This window comes from Paroedura picta, chromosome 8 (genome assembly GCF_049243985.1).
Source record: "Paroedura picta isolate Pp20150507F chromosome 8, Ppicta_v3.0, whole genome shotgun sequence".
NCBI lineage: Eukaryota > Metazoa > Chordata > Lepidosauria > Squamata > Gekkonidae > Paroedura > Paroedura picta.
In genome coordinates this window covers 43,749,574-43,767,932 of record NC_135376.1, presented here as the reverse complement: position 1 = coordinate 43,767,932, position 18,359 = coordinate 43,749,574, and the positions used below count along the sequence as shown (strand labels likewise).

Sequence of the window (18,359 nt, the reverse complement as noted above, 5' to 3'; positions counted from 1 at the left end):
TGCACCAGAAGTTTGATAGTTACACACAGCCAGAAATACAAGAGACAGGACAAAAGGAGTAAAAGGCAGGAAATTTTTGTGAGACCAGCAAGCAAGTTCTGTTGCACACAATGCATAGCTATGCAACTATGTGGGAACAGGAAAGGAAAGAGTGAGACACAGGAAAGAAAAGTAAGAGGGACAGTGAGTGTCCTGGTTGTGTCAGGTCTGATCACTAACCCTTGGGTCCCAGTGGTGCTGTGCTGAATCTAGGAACAAGAAGGGCCAGTTTCTGGTGGTTTGGGATTTCTGAGAAACAGGCCTAGGTGAGGCTCACTGGGATGCCCGTCTCCACAACCCTCTTGTGTAGTTCCCCTTGCTTCCCTCCTGAGGTTGCTGACCTGAGCAGCTGAATTCATTCTTCTGGATCTCTGCCACATTGAGGCCACGTAGAGAAGCCGGACCGGCACACTGTGTGAACAGCCCAATGGTGGGGCGCTGACGCAGCCACTGGGAAAGCCAGCCCAAGTGGCAATCACAAAACAGTTGGTTGGAGTGCAAGCGGCTGGAGGGTGGGAAGAACAGGGAGAAAAGGGCGAAGGAAGTAAATTGCCATCTCCCCACCCTGGCTCACTCTGGGCAGAGGCGCGGAAGACACTTCCAAGAAGGAGAGGCAGGAGCCACGGGGATAAACGGCACTGGAGCTGACCCTCAGCCCTCTGCCATTCTGCTTAATCCCCACCTGTGAAACACTAATGCAACCACACACACACACACTCCCATTCCTTCCACACACAGAATTCATGGCTGTTTTTGTTTTTAATGGGATCTTCACACTTCCCCATATCCCCACACTTCCCAGTCCCAATTGGCACTCTGCTGGGTCTTCCCCATGATGAAAACATTTAAGTCGGACAAGCCAGCCTAGCAAGGCCTGAATAGGCCTCAGACAGACGCCAGTAGAGTCTCCTGAGAGCTCCCAGATCACCACCCCCTCCAAAGCACCCTGCCTTCCTTCTTCTGGCCCATCCCACCCTCATCCACCCCTTGAGCTGCTCCTTCAGGTGCTCACAAGGTGCGGAGTTTGGGCATATGGTTGAAGCTGGAGATGGGGATGGTGCTGATATTGTTGTTGTTCAGAGTCCTACAGGAAGGAAGAAGGGAAAGCACATAAGTGAGTGTTTGAGACAACCATATGATCTTTCCATCTGCCTGGCAGCGTATGGATATGAACCTCCTGCCAGACTGGCAGCAGATCTTATTCATCATGAAACTTCATAAAACTTTGCTGCAGGAAAGGGAAGCAGCCTGTCTAAGCATCTCTTGCACTAGCTCAGCACCACCCAAACCCCGCCCACAAGGGGATATGAGGGCAGTAGAGCAGCAGATGGGAGCAAAGGCCTGAAGGAGCTGCACTGGTCCACGGGCTCACTGGGAAGCTTCTCTGGGATATTTCTCTGGGATTTCTTCACTAGGAAACTTCCTCCCAATCTCCATCATGTCCTGCTGGTTTGGGAGGAAGGCAGTCAGTAAGGCCACGGCCAGCCTTCAGGGCAGCATGGGTTTTGGTTCTGAGATAATTGGTATTGCTATTGTTATTGTTATTATTTAATTTTTAGACCACCCTTCTCCAAATAGGTCTCAGGGCGGATTACAACATAAACAGTTAAAACACAATAAAATCCCCATAAAAACCCCAAAAGATTATGGCTTTTGGAGACATCGAGCAGTTTAAAAACTGCATGTGCATTACTCGTAACGTAGGCAGGAGCAGAGTAATGAACAGGACAGGCTCACAGACGGATGCAAGAGAGACAAGAGGTGCATGCTGTTAGGGCATTGTTTCTCTCTTCAGCCCCACCCTGACTGTGGACCATGTTCCCAGTGTTTGAGCTGGGCACTGTCACAAACAGCCTTTCCTTATGAAAGGTTCACAGAGCCTCCTTTCAGGCCACTGGAGCAACCCTCCAGAAGGACCTGCCCAAGGGATACTTACAAAACCTCCAGGCCACGGAGAGCACGGAAGGCCCCTTCCTCAATGCAACTGATGTGGTTCTTGTCCAATTGCCTGTGTGATAGAAGAGAAGATTACTACAGCCCCATACCTTGGAGGTCCAGCCATCCTGGTTTCACTGAGTGAGAAGTAAAGGGACACAAGTGCCTTGAGGATTAAGGGCAACAAACACTGCAGACCTGGAAGAGCCACTGAAATAACAGGGTAGTAAGGAATATGATTTGGGGTACAATGATGCCTGTGGACTTAGCATAATACTTGTGGGACAGGATTTCACTGCTGTTATCCTATTGTGGAAGGAGGCTTGTGGGTCTTCATCTGCACAAGGCACTTGGTCTGGCCCTAAGAGATCCGTGTACACGTTTGCCACGCAATCTCAAGATTTCCTGGTCCTTGTTGCCACCACAGCACGTTAGGCAAGGTCACTCACAGATTTTTGAGGTCAGTTGCTCCACGAAATGCCTTCCTGGGAATAGCCTGAAGGAGATTCTCACTCAGGTCTCTGCAGAAAAGAAGTTCAAAACAAGATGTCAGGCAGTATTGTACAGTGCTTAGAGCAACAGGCTAGCTTCTGGAAGTTCCTTAGAAATGTCTTTTACACATGTGTGTGAATGTCCATGTACACACACACGCACAGCTCTATAGGATGGCAAGCCTTTAAAAAAAAATGCCTACAAGTTGCCGTATAGCTTAATCCTGGCCAGCAGGGGGAAGCAGAGGCTTTTCCATTGTTAATTCCTGTTATCACCTGTTCCTTAATTCCCATATCCTGTCTTCTTAACCAAGACCTTTGAGGTACAACAGCAACTCTTTGTTCAGGGCTGACTGACAGCATTCTGCAGGGGGATGTGCTGTTTACCTCCTCATGCATTCTGCTGTAAACAGACCTCTGCTACCCAAGAGCTTTATTAAAAAGCCTCCCATAATGAGTGCCCAAAGCCCCTTGAATAATGTTATGTTCTCTGAAACATCTTCCTGTCAGTCCTCTCTCCCACCTCACCTCTTGCTGCTCTGAAAGGACAGTACTCCTGCCCCCCATGCCCTATTCTGGCATTACTTATGCCTACTGGGAGTGTCCTAAAATGTATTTAATCATTTTCAACAACAGCAGCAGATCTGGAAGCAAAAAATATAAAACCTCGGCAGGAAAACCATCTTGTTAGGAAATCTGATCCTTTCAGATACCCTCTCAAAGTTTCATGGTGTGCAACACCTCTTCCCTTCCTCATTTTAATGCTAATCAAAAGAACTACACAACATGTTAAAACACTGGTCTAATGTGCTTGCATCTCTTACTGACCAAACTGTTTTACTTAAAACGTGTGTGTATTCTCTTTAATCTACACCACTCTGCCAACAATTTTATTACAGAATTAGGGCTGCTCTGGTGGAGTTCTCTTTCTACTCCTTTAAGAATCAGACTAGGAATTGGCTCTTAGTTGTAGACTGTTTACTTCTAAGAACCCACTTACAATTCTGAAAAAAATCTAAGGAGGTAGGCAGAACCTGGAGGCATACCAAGGACAATTAAAGTAGCTGCAGAAGGTCTGTCTCCCTTGTCAAATCTCTCATCAATTACTGCACAGCTCCCTAGTAAACACAGATCAGTGGATTTCTTTCTTTCTTTCTGGCTCAGAAGGCGATGTGGGACAAATTTAAAAGTATCCCGGTAAAATATCTAAGCAAATTTCTAGAGCACGTCCTTTGCAAAGGACCTAGATGAGTGTAGCTCTGTTTAAATAACTAAAGCATATTCATTTAAGAAACAGAATAATGGTTACAGAATCAAACACAAAAGAATGCAAATGAATGCAAACTAAACCCTAATCTTTGATTTAAACATTATTAGAAGACTCCTCAGGGATATGGAATGGTATATCTAAATCCTTTCAGATCTCAGAAGGTAAGGAGGGCTGGGATTTGGGTGGAGGACCACCAGGGAAGACTGTGCAGAGGAGGGCAATAGCAATCTACCTTTGCCTTGAAGTACCTTGCTGGGGTTGCCCTAAGTCAGCTGCAACTTGTCTGCACATATATACATTAATAGAAGACACTACTTCAGAATGCCCAAAGCTTGGTTACCACTGTATAAGAATGAACCACACATGTGGTGGCAGACTTGGATCTGGGAGCCCGGCTCACTGATGAACGTGATGGAGATAAAGCAGTGAGGGGAGGAAGCAATTTGCAATGATCAAGGGACAGATGAGAAGGAGTCTGCTTTTCTCTTGAAATGCTCTCCTTTTGCTATTGTACTGCATAATGTAGTACAATACAACTCTGGCGATGAGGGAAGGTGGCAAGCAGGATTGCAGGAGAAAATCTATAGGCTATATATCAGTGGTTCTCAACCTTCCTAATGCCACAACCATTTAATACAGTTCCTCATGTTGTGGTGACCCCCAACCATAAAATTATGCAAGTGTTCTTTCACAGAAATTAAACCAAAACTGAAAAATGGTGTGTAGATCCATTGTTCATGATTGTATATAAATTGTTTTTTCCCCGGGGTTTCTCAGTTCAGTTCTGCCTCTTTTCCACCATGCCGATCATGCTCTTTTCCTCTGCTCCAGACTGATGAATTTCGATCTACCCTGCAAGGCTGATGTGTGGATGGCACCCCATGGACAAGCTGCTCGCCCTGCCACGACTCCCATGAAAGGGTCGTTCGACCCCCAAAGTGGTCCCGACCCCCAGGTTGATAACCACTGCTATATATGAAATGGTTAAGCACTTTCTCCTGGCCATGTTTCTCCACTGCAAATCATCTCAACTCCCCTCCCCACCCAGCAACAATCTGGGCTCTGAGTTCTGGCCTGTTATCAAATGTGTATTTCTGGCCACAATCACAATCCGGAAACCCAGAACAGAAGTACTCTGTTTCTGACTTTAATCTTAAGAGCACAGCATGGATGGTATCTAGTCAGCTAATAAGATAGCAAAATACAAATTGTTCAACAATTCCCTTTTTAAAGGTTCATAAACGGAATGGGACTAGAGAATATAGTTTCACGAGGCCCAATAGCTTTTTACTACTTCTGGGCAGGTTTCCAGGATTTTAAAGGCTATTTAATGTAATTTCCTAAAAAGACAGGACATAATTAAACACGGAGATCCCAATGCACTGAAAACAGACCTCAAAGTATGAAATATTATTTTGTTTTATTTAAATATGTTATTTATAGTCTGCCTTTCCCACTGAGACTCAAGGCAGATGACACAGAATGAGTCAATCTGATTAATGGGATGGGACATTCAGTAAACAGTGCAATAGGATTTGCGTTGTAGAACCAACCAGAAATCTCAAAACCGGGACTGAAGAAAAGCATATATATCGATACGACATATTCAGTGATGCAGGATCACACAGCAGGATCCAACTTACAGCAAACTATACACAGTAGTATAGACAGGCCACAGTCCCTAACAATTTCTCCAAGTAACGCTGTGAATCAATGGATGCAGTGCTCACAATTTCAGAAGAGAAATGGATGTCTATGTTTTGGCTTACAAGGGGAGTAAACTACATGAGACAGTTCAAGTCCAACATGGGGGAGGGGCGGAACCCAACTAGGTAGCACAATAGGGGGGCCACCCTCACACTTTTTCACTGCCTTGTACTGCCTAACAGGCAGCAAAAATATACACCAGGAGTGTCATCCTAATGCCAGGACTGCACATCTGGTGGCCCATCTCAGGATGCCACACCACACAAGGGAATTATAAATATCACTTAACAGAAAACCCCTAAAGCACAAAACAGAACACCTTCATGATCATTGCCTCTAGGCTGGTGAAACATATTTGGGGAAGGCGCCGTGGTGGATGCCGGGGAGCAGCACAAGGATCCAGTTACTGGTAATAGGACCGGGTGAAGGTTGATCGAAACAAACCCAGACATTTGTGGAACTGAGGGTAACAATATGTTCCAAATGATGATTGTATCAACAACACAAGGGCAATATATGCTCTGTCCAGTGAGTGGTGCCATTTTACTTGATAAGGAATGCACCTATCCATCTAAATATGCATCTAATACTGTTTTAAAAATCTGTTTTTTATTATTATTTCTTCCAGATTCCCACTATGACCACCATCATATTAATGGTGATTTCTCGTAACTGGTACTCATAAGACCAACTGTGCCACCCGCTTGTGTCTGTCCTAAGGAAAATTGAGTTTCTAGGGAAGCAGAAGAGAGGTCCCATAGTGTCTGCAGGATATCTTGGCCTCAGCTGCCATACAAAGGCACCCAAGTCCATCTTCAGTTGTGCTTTCCTGGGTCTAATGCAAGAGCAGATCCTCTTATCAGTTCTGAACAACCACCCAAGAAGGTGCATTAAGAATCAACTAGCTAAAATTTCAAAGTAACTACTCAAGAACTCCAGGAGATAAGAATCATACCCTTGACTTGTAAAAAGCGATGCATGATTACACCATGCCAAAATTTTCTGTGAAGTACTCAAAAACCGTCAATAAATCTATCATGCACTCATAAAAACATCTAAGCACAGCTTGCTTTAAAATCTAAACAGAGGGTTGGAGATCCTAGAAACCCTGTCAATATTCTGTGACATTTAAAGCACAAAACACACATATTTTCAGAATTCATCCTAAGAAATAAAGAATTTCAATCTATGTATTTATTTTATTTTCAAAATTTGGAATACTTGCTATTTAGGATTAAGATAATTTTTAAAAGTTGCAGCTGATTGTCTCTTCTCAACCATGAATTCCTTTGTTTATTTGTAATCATGTTCAAGTCTTTCTTTCCCCTGTTCTAGTCTCAGTCAAGAGGACTAGCAACCTGCAGCATACATCCAGAACAGGGTTTGGAAATAAAATGACCAGGTTTTGGAGAAACCCCTCCAGGGAGGCAGCTCCCTTGAAGAAGAGAGGAGCAAGGATAATGAAAGTTCCCCCCTCTCATCTCTTGTACAGATTTGTTTTCATTTAGTGTCATGGTAAATCCAAGTATCATTAATCTATTGAGACACAAATTATTCCATTCTTTATGATTAACAGCTTTCAGGCAACAACTCTGGCTTTAGAAGGACATCTGACCCATCCATTCCTGCCAACCCAGATAAATTGCAATCCCAATACAAGCAGCTTTATTATAGTCAGGGAGATCATCTAGCAGGTGAGAAACAAGGGGAGCAGATGGCTGAGGAAATACGCAAACAAGTAGAGCAATGTAGATTGTTTATTTAAACATTTATATATCATTTTTCTCCCCAAGTGCTGTACCATGCTGTTCTCCTCTCATCCATTTTATCCTCATAACAACAACTCTGTGAGGTACTTTAAACTGATAAGTGTTCCTGGTTCAAGGACACCCAGGCCCATTCTGCATGGTGGCGGCCACATTGGGCTGCCAGTGGTGCGTTGCTGTGCAGCTACATGCTCTGCAGCATTCTGTGTGTCCAAACTGGGGACACATTTCAGCAGGACACCTGGTGTCTGCTAAAATGTGTCCCCCTTGGAAACAAGACAGTGACGAATTAGGAGGGTTAGTTTGCAGGAAGGTGGGTTTGCTTAGTATATGTGGCAAAGCGTCATGAAGCTGACCGGGGCATAGGACAGGAAGGAGCCAGGCCTGCCAAGGGACAGGCCCTGTTGGTCCATGCAGTAGGCGAAGGAAACTTGGAAGAATCTACATTCCCTTAGCCCGGGGCTTCTGAGGCTTGATCTGCACCAGCCCCAGGAGGCAACGTCATATGGAAACAGGGATATGCCCTGCTTCCATATGACTGCCCTCTCGGTCTTTTCCACCCATGCGGAATTGGCCCCAAAGTGCTTCTGTAGTAATGTACTGAACCAAAACCTGGTCTCCCATATTCTGATCAGACACTTTAACCTCTACACCAGTGGTCCCCGACCTTTTTATCACTGGGGACTGGTCAACGCTTGACAATTTTACTGAGGCCCGGGGGGGGGTAGTCTTTTACAGAGGGACGTTGCCACCGGCTGAGCCCCTGATCCGCTTGCTTTCCTGCCGGTGCCCCTGACTTCCCGCCGCCCACTGGGGGGCGCTGCCAGCAGCAGCTGCGCAGTGCCAGGCCGAGGGGAAGCCCTAGCCATGGCGGCCGCTGGAGAGCACCAAAGGTGAACTGGCGGCAGAGTGGCAGGGCAGCCCCCGAGGCAGCAGCCAGGGAGGAGGACGATAAGGAGCCACGGCCCGGTACCAACTGATCTACGGACCGGTCCCGGTCCCCGGACCGGGGGTTGGAGACCACTGCTCTGGAAGACAGCAGATCTGGAAGACAGCATCAGCCCTCTCTGTGTTTCCTGGTTCCTCCATGCTATCATCTCATTCTTCATAAAATGTCCTGTGACTGCAATGCAAATTCAATATGAGATTTCCTAATGTCAAATATTCTTACTGTATATTTCTTTGTTAAATATTAGTAAGGGGGCACACTGTAATAATACATTGCAAATGATGATCTACCAGCATAATAGCCTGTGTTCTTGTTGTTCTATAAAATCATGCTATTTTCTGTCCACTTCTGCCTTGCAATCGCCGCTTGTCTTCCCTGTCTGCTTAGCTTCTCCTTTAGCTAATCTGGAATGGTGAGGAGACAGAGGCTGGTCCCTGTACTGAGAAAGAAGTTAGACTAGATGCCCAGAAATGCAGCTTCCAGCTCTATAACTTTATTAATCAGATCAATTATTTAATTAATCGGAGTCTGCTCTAGCACCACTGTAAAGCCTTGGCAATCCAGATCTAAAGAGCTAAAAGGGACTGGGGAGATTTTTGTCCCAGAACTTTAAGGCACCTGAGCAACTTCTGCTAAAACTTTGCCTGGTGGTATTACCATCTCAATGACACCTTGATGGTGTGGACAACATGAGAGTTTTTTGAGCTTTTCACTGGAATAGGAAATATAAACATTTGTTCTTTGTGCTTCTACCAGCTTGGGTAAATTGGTGGGAATCATTCCTGCCCAATAAGGTTTTTAATTAATCTAATTCAATAGGAAAGTATGGTATTTCTGATGGATAAATTGAAGGACTGCAATCTGGATTTTCAGATAGTTAGGTGGATAGGAAATTGGTTAGAGAACCACACTCAAAAGAGTTGTTGTCAATGGTGTTTCATCAGACTGGAGGGACGTGAGTAGCGGGGTACCTCAGGGCTCGGTGCTCGGTCCGGTACTTTTTAACATATTTATTAATGATCTAGATGAGGGGGTGGAAGGATTACTCATCAAGTTTGAAGACGACACCAAATTGGGAGGACTGGCAAATACTCCAGAAGATAGAGAAAGAGTTCAACGAGATCTGAACACAATGGGAAAATGGGCAAATGAGAACAAGATGCAATTTAATAAAGATAAGTGTAAAGTTCTGCATCTGGGTCAGAAAAATGAAAAGCATGCCTACTGGATGGGGGATACGCTTCTAGGTAACACTGTGTGTGAACGAGACCTTGGGGTACTTGTGGATTGTAAACTAAACATGAGCAGGCAGTGTGATGCAGTGGTAAAAAAGGCAAATGACATTTTGGGCTGTATCAACAGGGGAATCACATCAAAATCACAAGATGTCATAGTACCATTGTATACGGCACTGGTCAGACCACACCTGGAGTACTGTGTGCAGTTCTGGAGGCCTTACTTCAAGAAGGACGTAGATAAAATTGAAAGGGTACAGAGGAGAGCAACAAGGATGATCTGGGGCCAAGGGACCAAGCCCTATGAAGATAGGTTGAGGGACTTGGGAATGTTCAGCCTGGAGAAAAGGAGGTTGAGAGGGGACATGATAGCTGTCTTTAAGTATTTGAAAAGTTGTCATTTGGAGGAGGGCAGGATGCTGTTCCCATTGGCTGCAGACGAAAGGACATGCAGTAATGGGTTTAAACTACAAGTACAACGATAGAGGCTAGATATCAGGGGGAAAAAATTCACAGTCAGAGTAGTTCAGCAATGGAATAGGCTGACTAAGGAAGTGGTGAGCTCCCTCTCACTGGCAGTCTTCAAGCAAAGGTTGGATACACACTTTTCTTGGATGCTTTAGGATGCTTAGGGCTGATCCTGCGTTGAGCAGGGGGTTGGACTAGATGGCCTGTATGGCCCCTTCCAACTCTATGATTCTGTGATTCTATAGTACATAAACACACATGCATGTCTGAGTAGACATGCCTGTACACTGCTAAGGAACACTACCAATATTAATCTATACTTGAATCCCTTCAAGAGGAAAGGGGAGGTATACTCTTTGGGCAGGGACAAAGATTCCACTGGAGGTTGCATGCTTCCTATTAAAATAATGCTGCATTTAGAAATATACTAATGTCTGTTCTCTTTTGAGATTATCCACATAGAGGGTGTTTTGTACTGAATTTAGTATTCCAAAATCAACTGGAAACAAAACTGAATCTGGAGTTCCAAATGATTGTTCATGCTTAATAGCACACTGTTTCCCATTAAAATCCAGAAAACGCTATCCGTCAACAAAGTTTCTACTTCTACCTGCAATTTTCCTTTCATTCCTTTTTAGTCTATTCTTACTCTTTCTATGACCAACCAAATCATCAATGAATTGATTCTTTATGAGAAAGTTTTGTTTGGCTGGGAGAATTAAGTGCTGCTGTTCACTTTGGAGGAAGAGCTTGTTTTTTTGTTACTGTAATTTCACAGTGACATTATAGTAATCGTAACACATAAACAATAACAACAGAATGTCTCTGCTTGCAGTGTACAAAGCAATACTTGATGGCCCCCCCATCCTACTCAGAACAAAGAACTGCTAATTAACAACCAACAATTAACTTCATGTGACAGTGGGAGAGAACAGATGTAGTCAGGAAGGCTTACAAATGGATCTGACTTCTGCAAGCTACTCATAATGGCAACGAAGTTTCATTTCAGCATAATTTTGTGGAAAGCTGGCATATCTAGGGATCTACTGACAGAGGACTCCTGCCAACAACCCACGGGTGTTACTCCAATGCAACTGTGCTAGTTCAAGAGCCAGAAATGGGTAATGCCAGAGGAATGCTGGGGAAGGAGCAGGGCTTAGTCAATACCCTAAGCCCCCTCAGTTCATGTCCTGCCCATGGTGCCAGTGTAACATGATGCAAATACTGTCTTAAGTATGAACATGTCCACTGAATTTAATGGGGTGAAAAATCATGCCACCACTTCCCCGCCTGGCTCCTCTCACACTGCACACAGCCATTGTGAAGCTTAGGATACAATCAGTGACCCCTCATGCTCAAATCATAACTAATGGGCATTTTGCACAATCAGTCAAATATGAGAACAAACATTAAAGGTAAAGGTAAAGGTATCCCCTGTGCAAGCACCGGGTCATGTCTGACCCTTGGGGTGACGCTCTCTAGCATTTTCATGGCAGACTCAATACGGGGTGGTTTGCCAGTGCCTTCCCCAGTCATTACCGTTTACCCCCCAGCAAGCTGGGTACTCATTTTACCAACCTCGGAAGGATGGAAGGCTGGGTCAACCTTGAGCCGGCTGCTGGGATTGAACTCCCAGCCTCATGGTCAGAGCTTTCAGACTGCATGTCTGCTGCCTTACCACTTTGCGCCACAAGAGGCTCTTGAACAAACGTTACTCTATCACTAAATACAGCCACTGTGCCCGACTGAAGAGAAGCATATCTGACCCCAGTATTTTAAAAGCGATCCATAGGGGCACCAGGAAATGACAGCCAGTCAGCCTAACGTCTGACCAAGGCAAGTTAGTAAAACTATAATCAAAGTTGGAATTATTAGGAATATCAAGGAACAAAGGCTGTTGAGGGAAAACCAGCATGGCTTCTGCAAAGGGAAGCCTTGCCTCACCAAACTTTTGGAGTTCTTTGAAAAGTGAACAAGCATGTAGAGAATAATGACCTGGTAGACATTATATACTTGGACTTTCAAAAGGCTTTTGACAAGGTACCTCACTAAAGGTCATGGGATAAGAGGACAACTTCTCTTATGGATTTAAAAGTTATTAAATCTCAGGAAGCAAAGAACAGGAATAATTTGACAGTTCTCACAATGGAGGAAACTAATTTCCACCAGGATCAGTGTTGGGGCTGATACTATTTAATTTATTCATCTATGGTTTGGAACTTGGGGTGGGTAGTGTAGTGGCAAAGTATTCAGAAGCCGCAAAATTATTCAGGATTTTCAAAACCATGGCTGACTCTGGAGAGCTCCAACAGGATCTCTACAAACTAGGTGAGTAGATAACAATGTAGAAAATTTATTTTATTTTATTTAATTTATTTATTATATTTATATGCCGCCCTCCCCGAAGGCTCAGGGTGGCTTACATCAAACAAAAAATGAACTTCAATGTAAGGTGATGTACACTGAGACAAAAAATCCCAGTTTCGAGTATAAACTAATGGGTCTTGAACTTGCTGAGACTTGAGAGGGGGAAAGGTTTTGGGGTCATAGTAGATAGCTCAAGGAAAGTGTCAACCCAGTGTGCTACAACAGTGAAAACGGCAAACTCTGTGTTAGGGATAATTAGGAAAGGGATTGACCATAAACCTGCTGATATTATAATGTCCCTGTATAGATCTATGGTGCAGCTTCTGGCCACTGTATCGGAAAAAGACATAGAAACCAGAAAAGTACAGAAGAGAGCAACCAAGATTATTAGGAGGTTGGACCACCATCCCTATAAAGAAAGGCTGATGAGTCTGGGACTATTCAGTTTAGAGAAGAGGAGACATAATAGAGGTTTGTAAAATTAGGCATGGGATAGCGAGAATTGACAAAGAGAAATTTATCTTCCTATCCCAAAATACTCGAACTAAAAAGGCATTCAATGAAGCTGATGGGTAGTAGATTCAGGACACATAAAAGGAAATACTTCTTTACACAGAGAGTGATTGATTTTGGAATTCATTGCCAGAGAAAGCAGTGATGGCCACACGACTAAACACATTTAAAAGGGGGATTAGATAGATTCATGGAGGATAGGTCTGTCAGTGGCTACTAGCCATGGTGACTGAGGGCAAACCACCTTTTAAAATTAAAATATTTTAATTTTTATGTGTTTGGCTTAATTATTTTTGATTGGTTTTATAGCATATATTTTTAAAAGCTGTTTTAATATTTTTGCTTGTTTGCTGGCTTGGAGACCCTAAATTGGATGGAAAGGAGCTATTCAAGTACTCCAAATAAATAAATATAGACTCTTTGCCACACACTGCCCAGGAAAATCATAACTGATGGGTTCCTAAAGTAGGTGGAGGCTATCCTTGAGAAGTGTAGCACATCTCTGATTACAGCTAAAAACTTTTTGATCATGTACTGATTAGATTTGGAATGCCCTGTCATTAACAAAAGGGATCACATGTCACCAGAGGATTAGAGCTGGCCCAGAGCCCAATTCTGTGCATTAAAGAAAGAGGTTTCATATTTCACATCATCCACAAAGTTCTGGATTAGGAGAACTGCATGCATGAACTGTATAATAAAACAATATTTTCATAAAATTGTCTGAGACAGTGGAAAAGGCTGGGATATGTTTGCCCTGCAACTTTGATTGTTTAAAGGAATCTCAGGATTCACTGGTTTTTTTCATCACCTTTAGCCACTCTAGGCACTCTATATGCATGCTTGAAAAGTGGTGACTTGAAAACACTAACAAGTCAGGAAAGAGAACTGTGAAAATACTAGAATGCAGTGTACTGGAATACTAGAATGCCAATGACCTTGTCTGTTCGCCATTAAAACAAAGTGAATGAATGAGGACAATTCTAGAAGAAATGTTTAAAATGCTGCCTCACCAGAGTTCTACTCATCAAAGAGTCTTGAAAAAATTATGCTAGAATCAATGGTGGAAAATACATTGTGCCCAGCATTTCTGTCGACTTGACCTTGCCTGCACCAGATATTACCATACCCATCCTGGATCAAACTGTTCTCGCAGCACTTTAGACTAAAAATCCTATGTTGTTTGAACAAATGTGTTTAAGAATTTGGCATTTATGGAACATCATGTTGTGATCAACTGTGATGAGGCTGGCCAAACTCAGACAGCCATTTGCTTAGGTCAGCTGAAGCAGACTGTCAACTCATGCCAACTTGCAGTACAGTTTAATACAACTTATTGTTCATCCGGATATGGATTGTGACAGTAGTATCTTGCCCAGATTTTGGCCAGTGAAGGATACAAAAAGGCAGTCATCTTTTCTGTGTGGTTTTATTCTGTGTATATAGATGAGGAGTGCTTTGAGTATGTCTAAGGAATGCAGGGCCCACTCTTTTACTGGAAAACCCTGCCCCAAGATGTCATAATGAATGAGTGAGTGAGTGAGTGAGTGAGTGAGTGAGTGAGTGAGTGAGTGAGTGAGTGAGTGAGTGAATGAATATGCTGTCCTGATTTAGATGGTATCTGGAAGCCACTTTAGGAAGAACTTGTAGTGAAGTTCAGAGGCGTCTGGAGGAGTTCTCCATTGTCAAAGAGCATTAAGAATAGAGGGTCTGTCTTAATTCTTGGAGCTCACTGACTCTTCTGGCTGATGTGATGGGGATTACAAATACAGATTTCATGGTTAAGGAACTGAGGGAGCATGTGGCTATGGATTCAGATTGGCCTCAGAACCAATCTAACGAAGCTCAGATCCTCTGTCAATAACAGAAGGCAGCAGTAATACCTCCGCAGTGCCTCCCAGCTCATACCCAAAGTTTATTCTTCTATGCGATGACGGCAGCAAGACTAGAATTGGCGAAGAAATGGAAAACTACCTTTGATAGAAGACTGGTTGAACAAACTAGCGGACTTTGCTAAGATGGCCAAACTGACACTGATAGTTAATGGAAAAACAGAAGAGGCATTTCAAGAACAATGGGGCCCTTATCTGAATTACTTAAGAAAATAATTTAAAAGGGGACTGAAATGGGGAATTAAGTGTATCAAATGAAGAGCATAACCTATCTTTCTTTATATTAATAATGTAGACTATTTGTACTGTTTTATCTTTAGCTTTGGAAAATAAAATAAAAATTCTGAGAAAAAAAACATAACAGAAGGCAGCATATTGCTTGAATCTTTCCTGTGTGCTGTGCCAAAGTCTTTCCCCAAAGCACCACTTTTAGGTGGGAAGTTCTAAAGTGCCTAACTTTGGGGGTGAACTGGAAGCAAACCAGCACCAGGCATTGTGCTCTTTGCCATAACACTGGGGGCATTTGTCATTAGCCATCTGTGGGGGATTTTCAAACCACAAGATCCACATTTTTTGAAGAGCACTTATTGTGCCATTTTCCAGGCACTAGGCTCTAAGGAGGCATTAAATTTTCTTCTTAAATTTATACTGTGCCCTGTCTTGAGTAAGGTAGACTTGTTGGCAATATTGTGCTGCTGGAGTTTGGCTAACAAATCTCTCTCCGCAGCAGCAGAGAAAGAACTGATGGAAAGGCACTCTGAGCCCCTCCTTACCACTCTGCTGTGAAAGGCGGGGAAACAGTGTGGGTCAGGGGGCAGAGTGCCCTCGGGCATTTCTAAGCTTTAAAAATCTCTCCAGAGCAGGCCTGGGCACATACAGAACCCATGAAGGACTGCATAGATATCTCAATGGTGAACTGATAAGAATAGCAATAATCAATTGACTATAGTTGTGAAACAGTAGTGATGGTGGTGACATCGGTAACTTTGGGAAGGGGTGAAGTCCTTCCCAGGAGGTGTCATTTTGCCCAAAGCACCTATCAGTTCTCTCACTGTGTGTGGGCACTTGGCTTAGAGTGAGTCAACTTATGTCTTTCATTCAACTTCTCCTTTAAAACAGGGCCGAGCAGATTCTGAGCCAGGCTGAGCAAACTTCTGACTTCAACTTTTCTCTTATGCCTCAAAACCCTGCCCTCTTTCAGCTTTGCCCAAAACTTCACTCTTATGTGCTTTGGACATGAGCCACTTGGAGAGCCCTGGCTGGGATCGGTACCTTGACTGCAGAAGAATGCAAGGCCTCCTAGTGTGAGATCCTGGCCAGCACTCAGCAAGAAACTGGAAGCCAAAATGTCTGACATCCACAGGACGCAGTTTTCCCAGTAGGGAGTCCACTCAGGCAGACAAGCCAGGCACTTAATCTCCTGCCCTGTGGGGCAGGCTCAGTCTGGTGCAGGCAGGGGGGTTGGAACAGTATTAGGAGGCTCTCATTCTCTTGGCTAATCCCAACTTCACACTTTAACCTGATTGAGGCTTGTTTGGCCAGCGGGTTCCTCATGCTGTTTGAGGGGATTAGGGCTGGGCTCAGCAGGGTGATAATTGCTTCCCACTGCTCCAGCACAGCTCCCCCAACAGCTATGCCAGGGGAAATCAGCCTCCATTGTCTCTGCCACCAGTGGGGAACCATTTGCCCTGTGCCTGCCTGCAGCTCACAATTCCTTCCCCAGGAGTCTCTCCACCCACCCCACTAGGAAACAAGAGACCTCTACATACTCTGGCCACAGAGGCAGGATCTGCCACTCTGCACACACAACCCAGACATGACCACTGTACTTGTGGAAACAAAGACAATGCTGAGATCCAGTAAGGATGAGCAGCCCAAATACCCATACAATTTCTCCGACTCACCTTTTATCTGAAACACTCATGGCAGGCGAGGGGATCCTAGCAACAGCAATCCTGATGTCCTGCATCTGCACATTTCCAAAGCCCTGTGTGCATTTGATTGTGGCTCCTCCTTCCCTACTTCCCCCTCTAGTCATCACCACCTTTACCCCTTTCAGACCTACCTGCGCCAGGAAGACAGAATCAAATGGCATTCTGATTCCTCTTTAGTGTCTACAAGTCTACTTCATCTCCCTTTTCCACACCAGAGAATGCCCTATAGATGAAAGGCATTCAGCCAAGTGGCAGGTTCTACAAAGGAAAGATTGCCAATGCAAAATTGAGTAGGAAGGCTTTCTACGTGTGCAGAAGTACCTCTGCTTTTAACTTCTGCAGATCCCAAAGCTTCCAGTGAATCTGCTGCAACCCACTGCTAGTGCTAGCCCCAAACTTACCTTGGCAAGCACAAATAGCAAACATAGCATACCACACCCATTACCTGTGCTGGGACTGGTCTTGTGGCTCTGAGACTAACTTTGGGCTTTCACTTCCATGAGATAGTCCACCTGGCTTGAACACTTCTATGAAGAGGAGTTTGTTTTTATAACCCTCTTTTCTCTAGCGTATGGAATCTCAAAGCGATTTACAATGCCTGTCTTCTCCCCACAACAGGCACATTGTGAGGCTGGTGGGGCTGCGAATGTTCTGAGAGAACTGTGACTGGCCTAAGGTCACCCAGCAAGCTTCATGTGGAGGAGTGGGGAATCACACCCTGTTTTCCAGATTATAGTCTGCCGCTCCTAACCTTTACACCACATCTGCTTCTAGTCCTTTCTAGACCATGAAAGCAGTAAATCTATTTTGGGGTGGAGGGCTGGGGGTTGCTATACTTTGCAACTAGTTCTGAACCCCACCCCCAACCTCCCCAGTGCCCAGACAATGTGACATCCCCTGCACTGAGCTACTGATGTAATTACCAGGGATGTGAGCAGAAGGAAACCCTATGGAGCCAACAGACATCACTCGATTTGAAGGGGATTCATACAACTCCTCCCACCCAGCTGCCCACCAGTTCTGCAAGCCCAGCATGCAGTCCTGGAACATCCTATTCCACCCACCCTTGCTGCTAGTGGTCAGTAATTAACACAGACAGGGCCTCCAATTCAACCCCAGGATCAACGCTTCCACAGCTGCTGGCTCTGCAGAGTCTGCTGAAGACATGCAGACAACAGCCAGTAGACAGGTAGGGCTGACTGGAAGAAAATGGATCCTGTTTCTCTAGGGGATGTTTTGCATTCATGTCACAGGGAAGTGCATTTGGGGCTCTGCCTAGTAAGGCTGCTTGCTGGCCAGGGAAGGTCACACAATTTGTCTCTAGAAATTACTACTTAAGACTAGCCTGAAAATGTCTGTAGTCGAGAACATCATAAAATACAACAGATATCACAGACGCAACATGAATGACTAAATTTTGGCAACTTGAAATGTGGACAGCAGCTTCACAATGGGAGGGAGCAGGGGTAGAATTATCCCACATTGGAGGTAACACAGCGACACTTTAAAAGATGTCATCATACAAAAGGACCCAGAATTTTAAGCACCATACTGTTCTAAATGGCCCATCAAAAACTCTCTCCCTGCTTCCCCCTCGCATTAAAAATTGCCCAACCGGCAGTCACATACTTGTAAATTCAAATGCAATTTATTGCAGCCGCAGTTGCCTTCTTCCTCTCCTGCTGTGACGGAGAAGCTGAAATGTATTTAGCCCCCTGCATGTAAATGAGAGCCTTTGGTCAATTCAATCACTGTGGAATATTACGGAAGGCTCCTATCCCTCAGTCGTAGAT

The 18,359-nt window shown here is 44.4% G+C and overlaps 1 protein-coding gene across 1 annotated transcript in view; it reads right to left on the bottom strand.

The window, feature by feature from the left end:
• The window catches only part of SLIT1 (slit guidance ligand 1), a 130,312-nt gene that overhangs the window by 31,850 nt on the left and 80,103 nt on the right, over positions 1 to 18,359 (bottom strand). Inside the window, exons 5-8 of the mRNA XM_077349458.1 lie at positions 2,424 to 2,495; positions 1,976 to 2,047; positions 1,052 to 1,123; positions 381 to 544 (exon numbers count right to left, since the gene is read on the bottom strand). Of these exons, the coding sequence (XP_077205573.1) occupies positions 381 to 544; positions 1,052 to 1,123; positions 1,976 to 2,047; positions 2,424 to 2,495 (380 nt within the window). The remainder of the gene's footprint in view (positions 1 to 380; positions 545 to 1,051; positions 1,124 to 1,975; positions 2,048 to 2,423; positions 2,496 to 18,359) is intronic.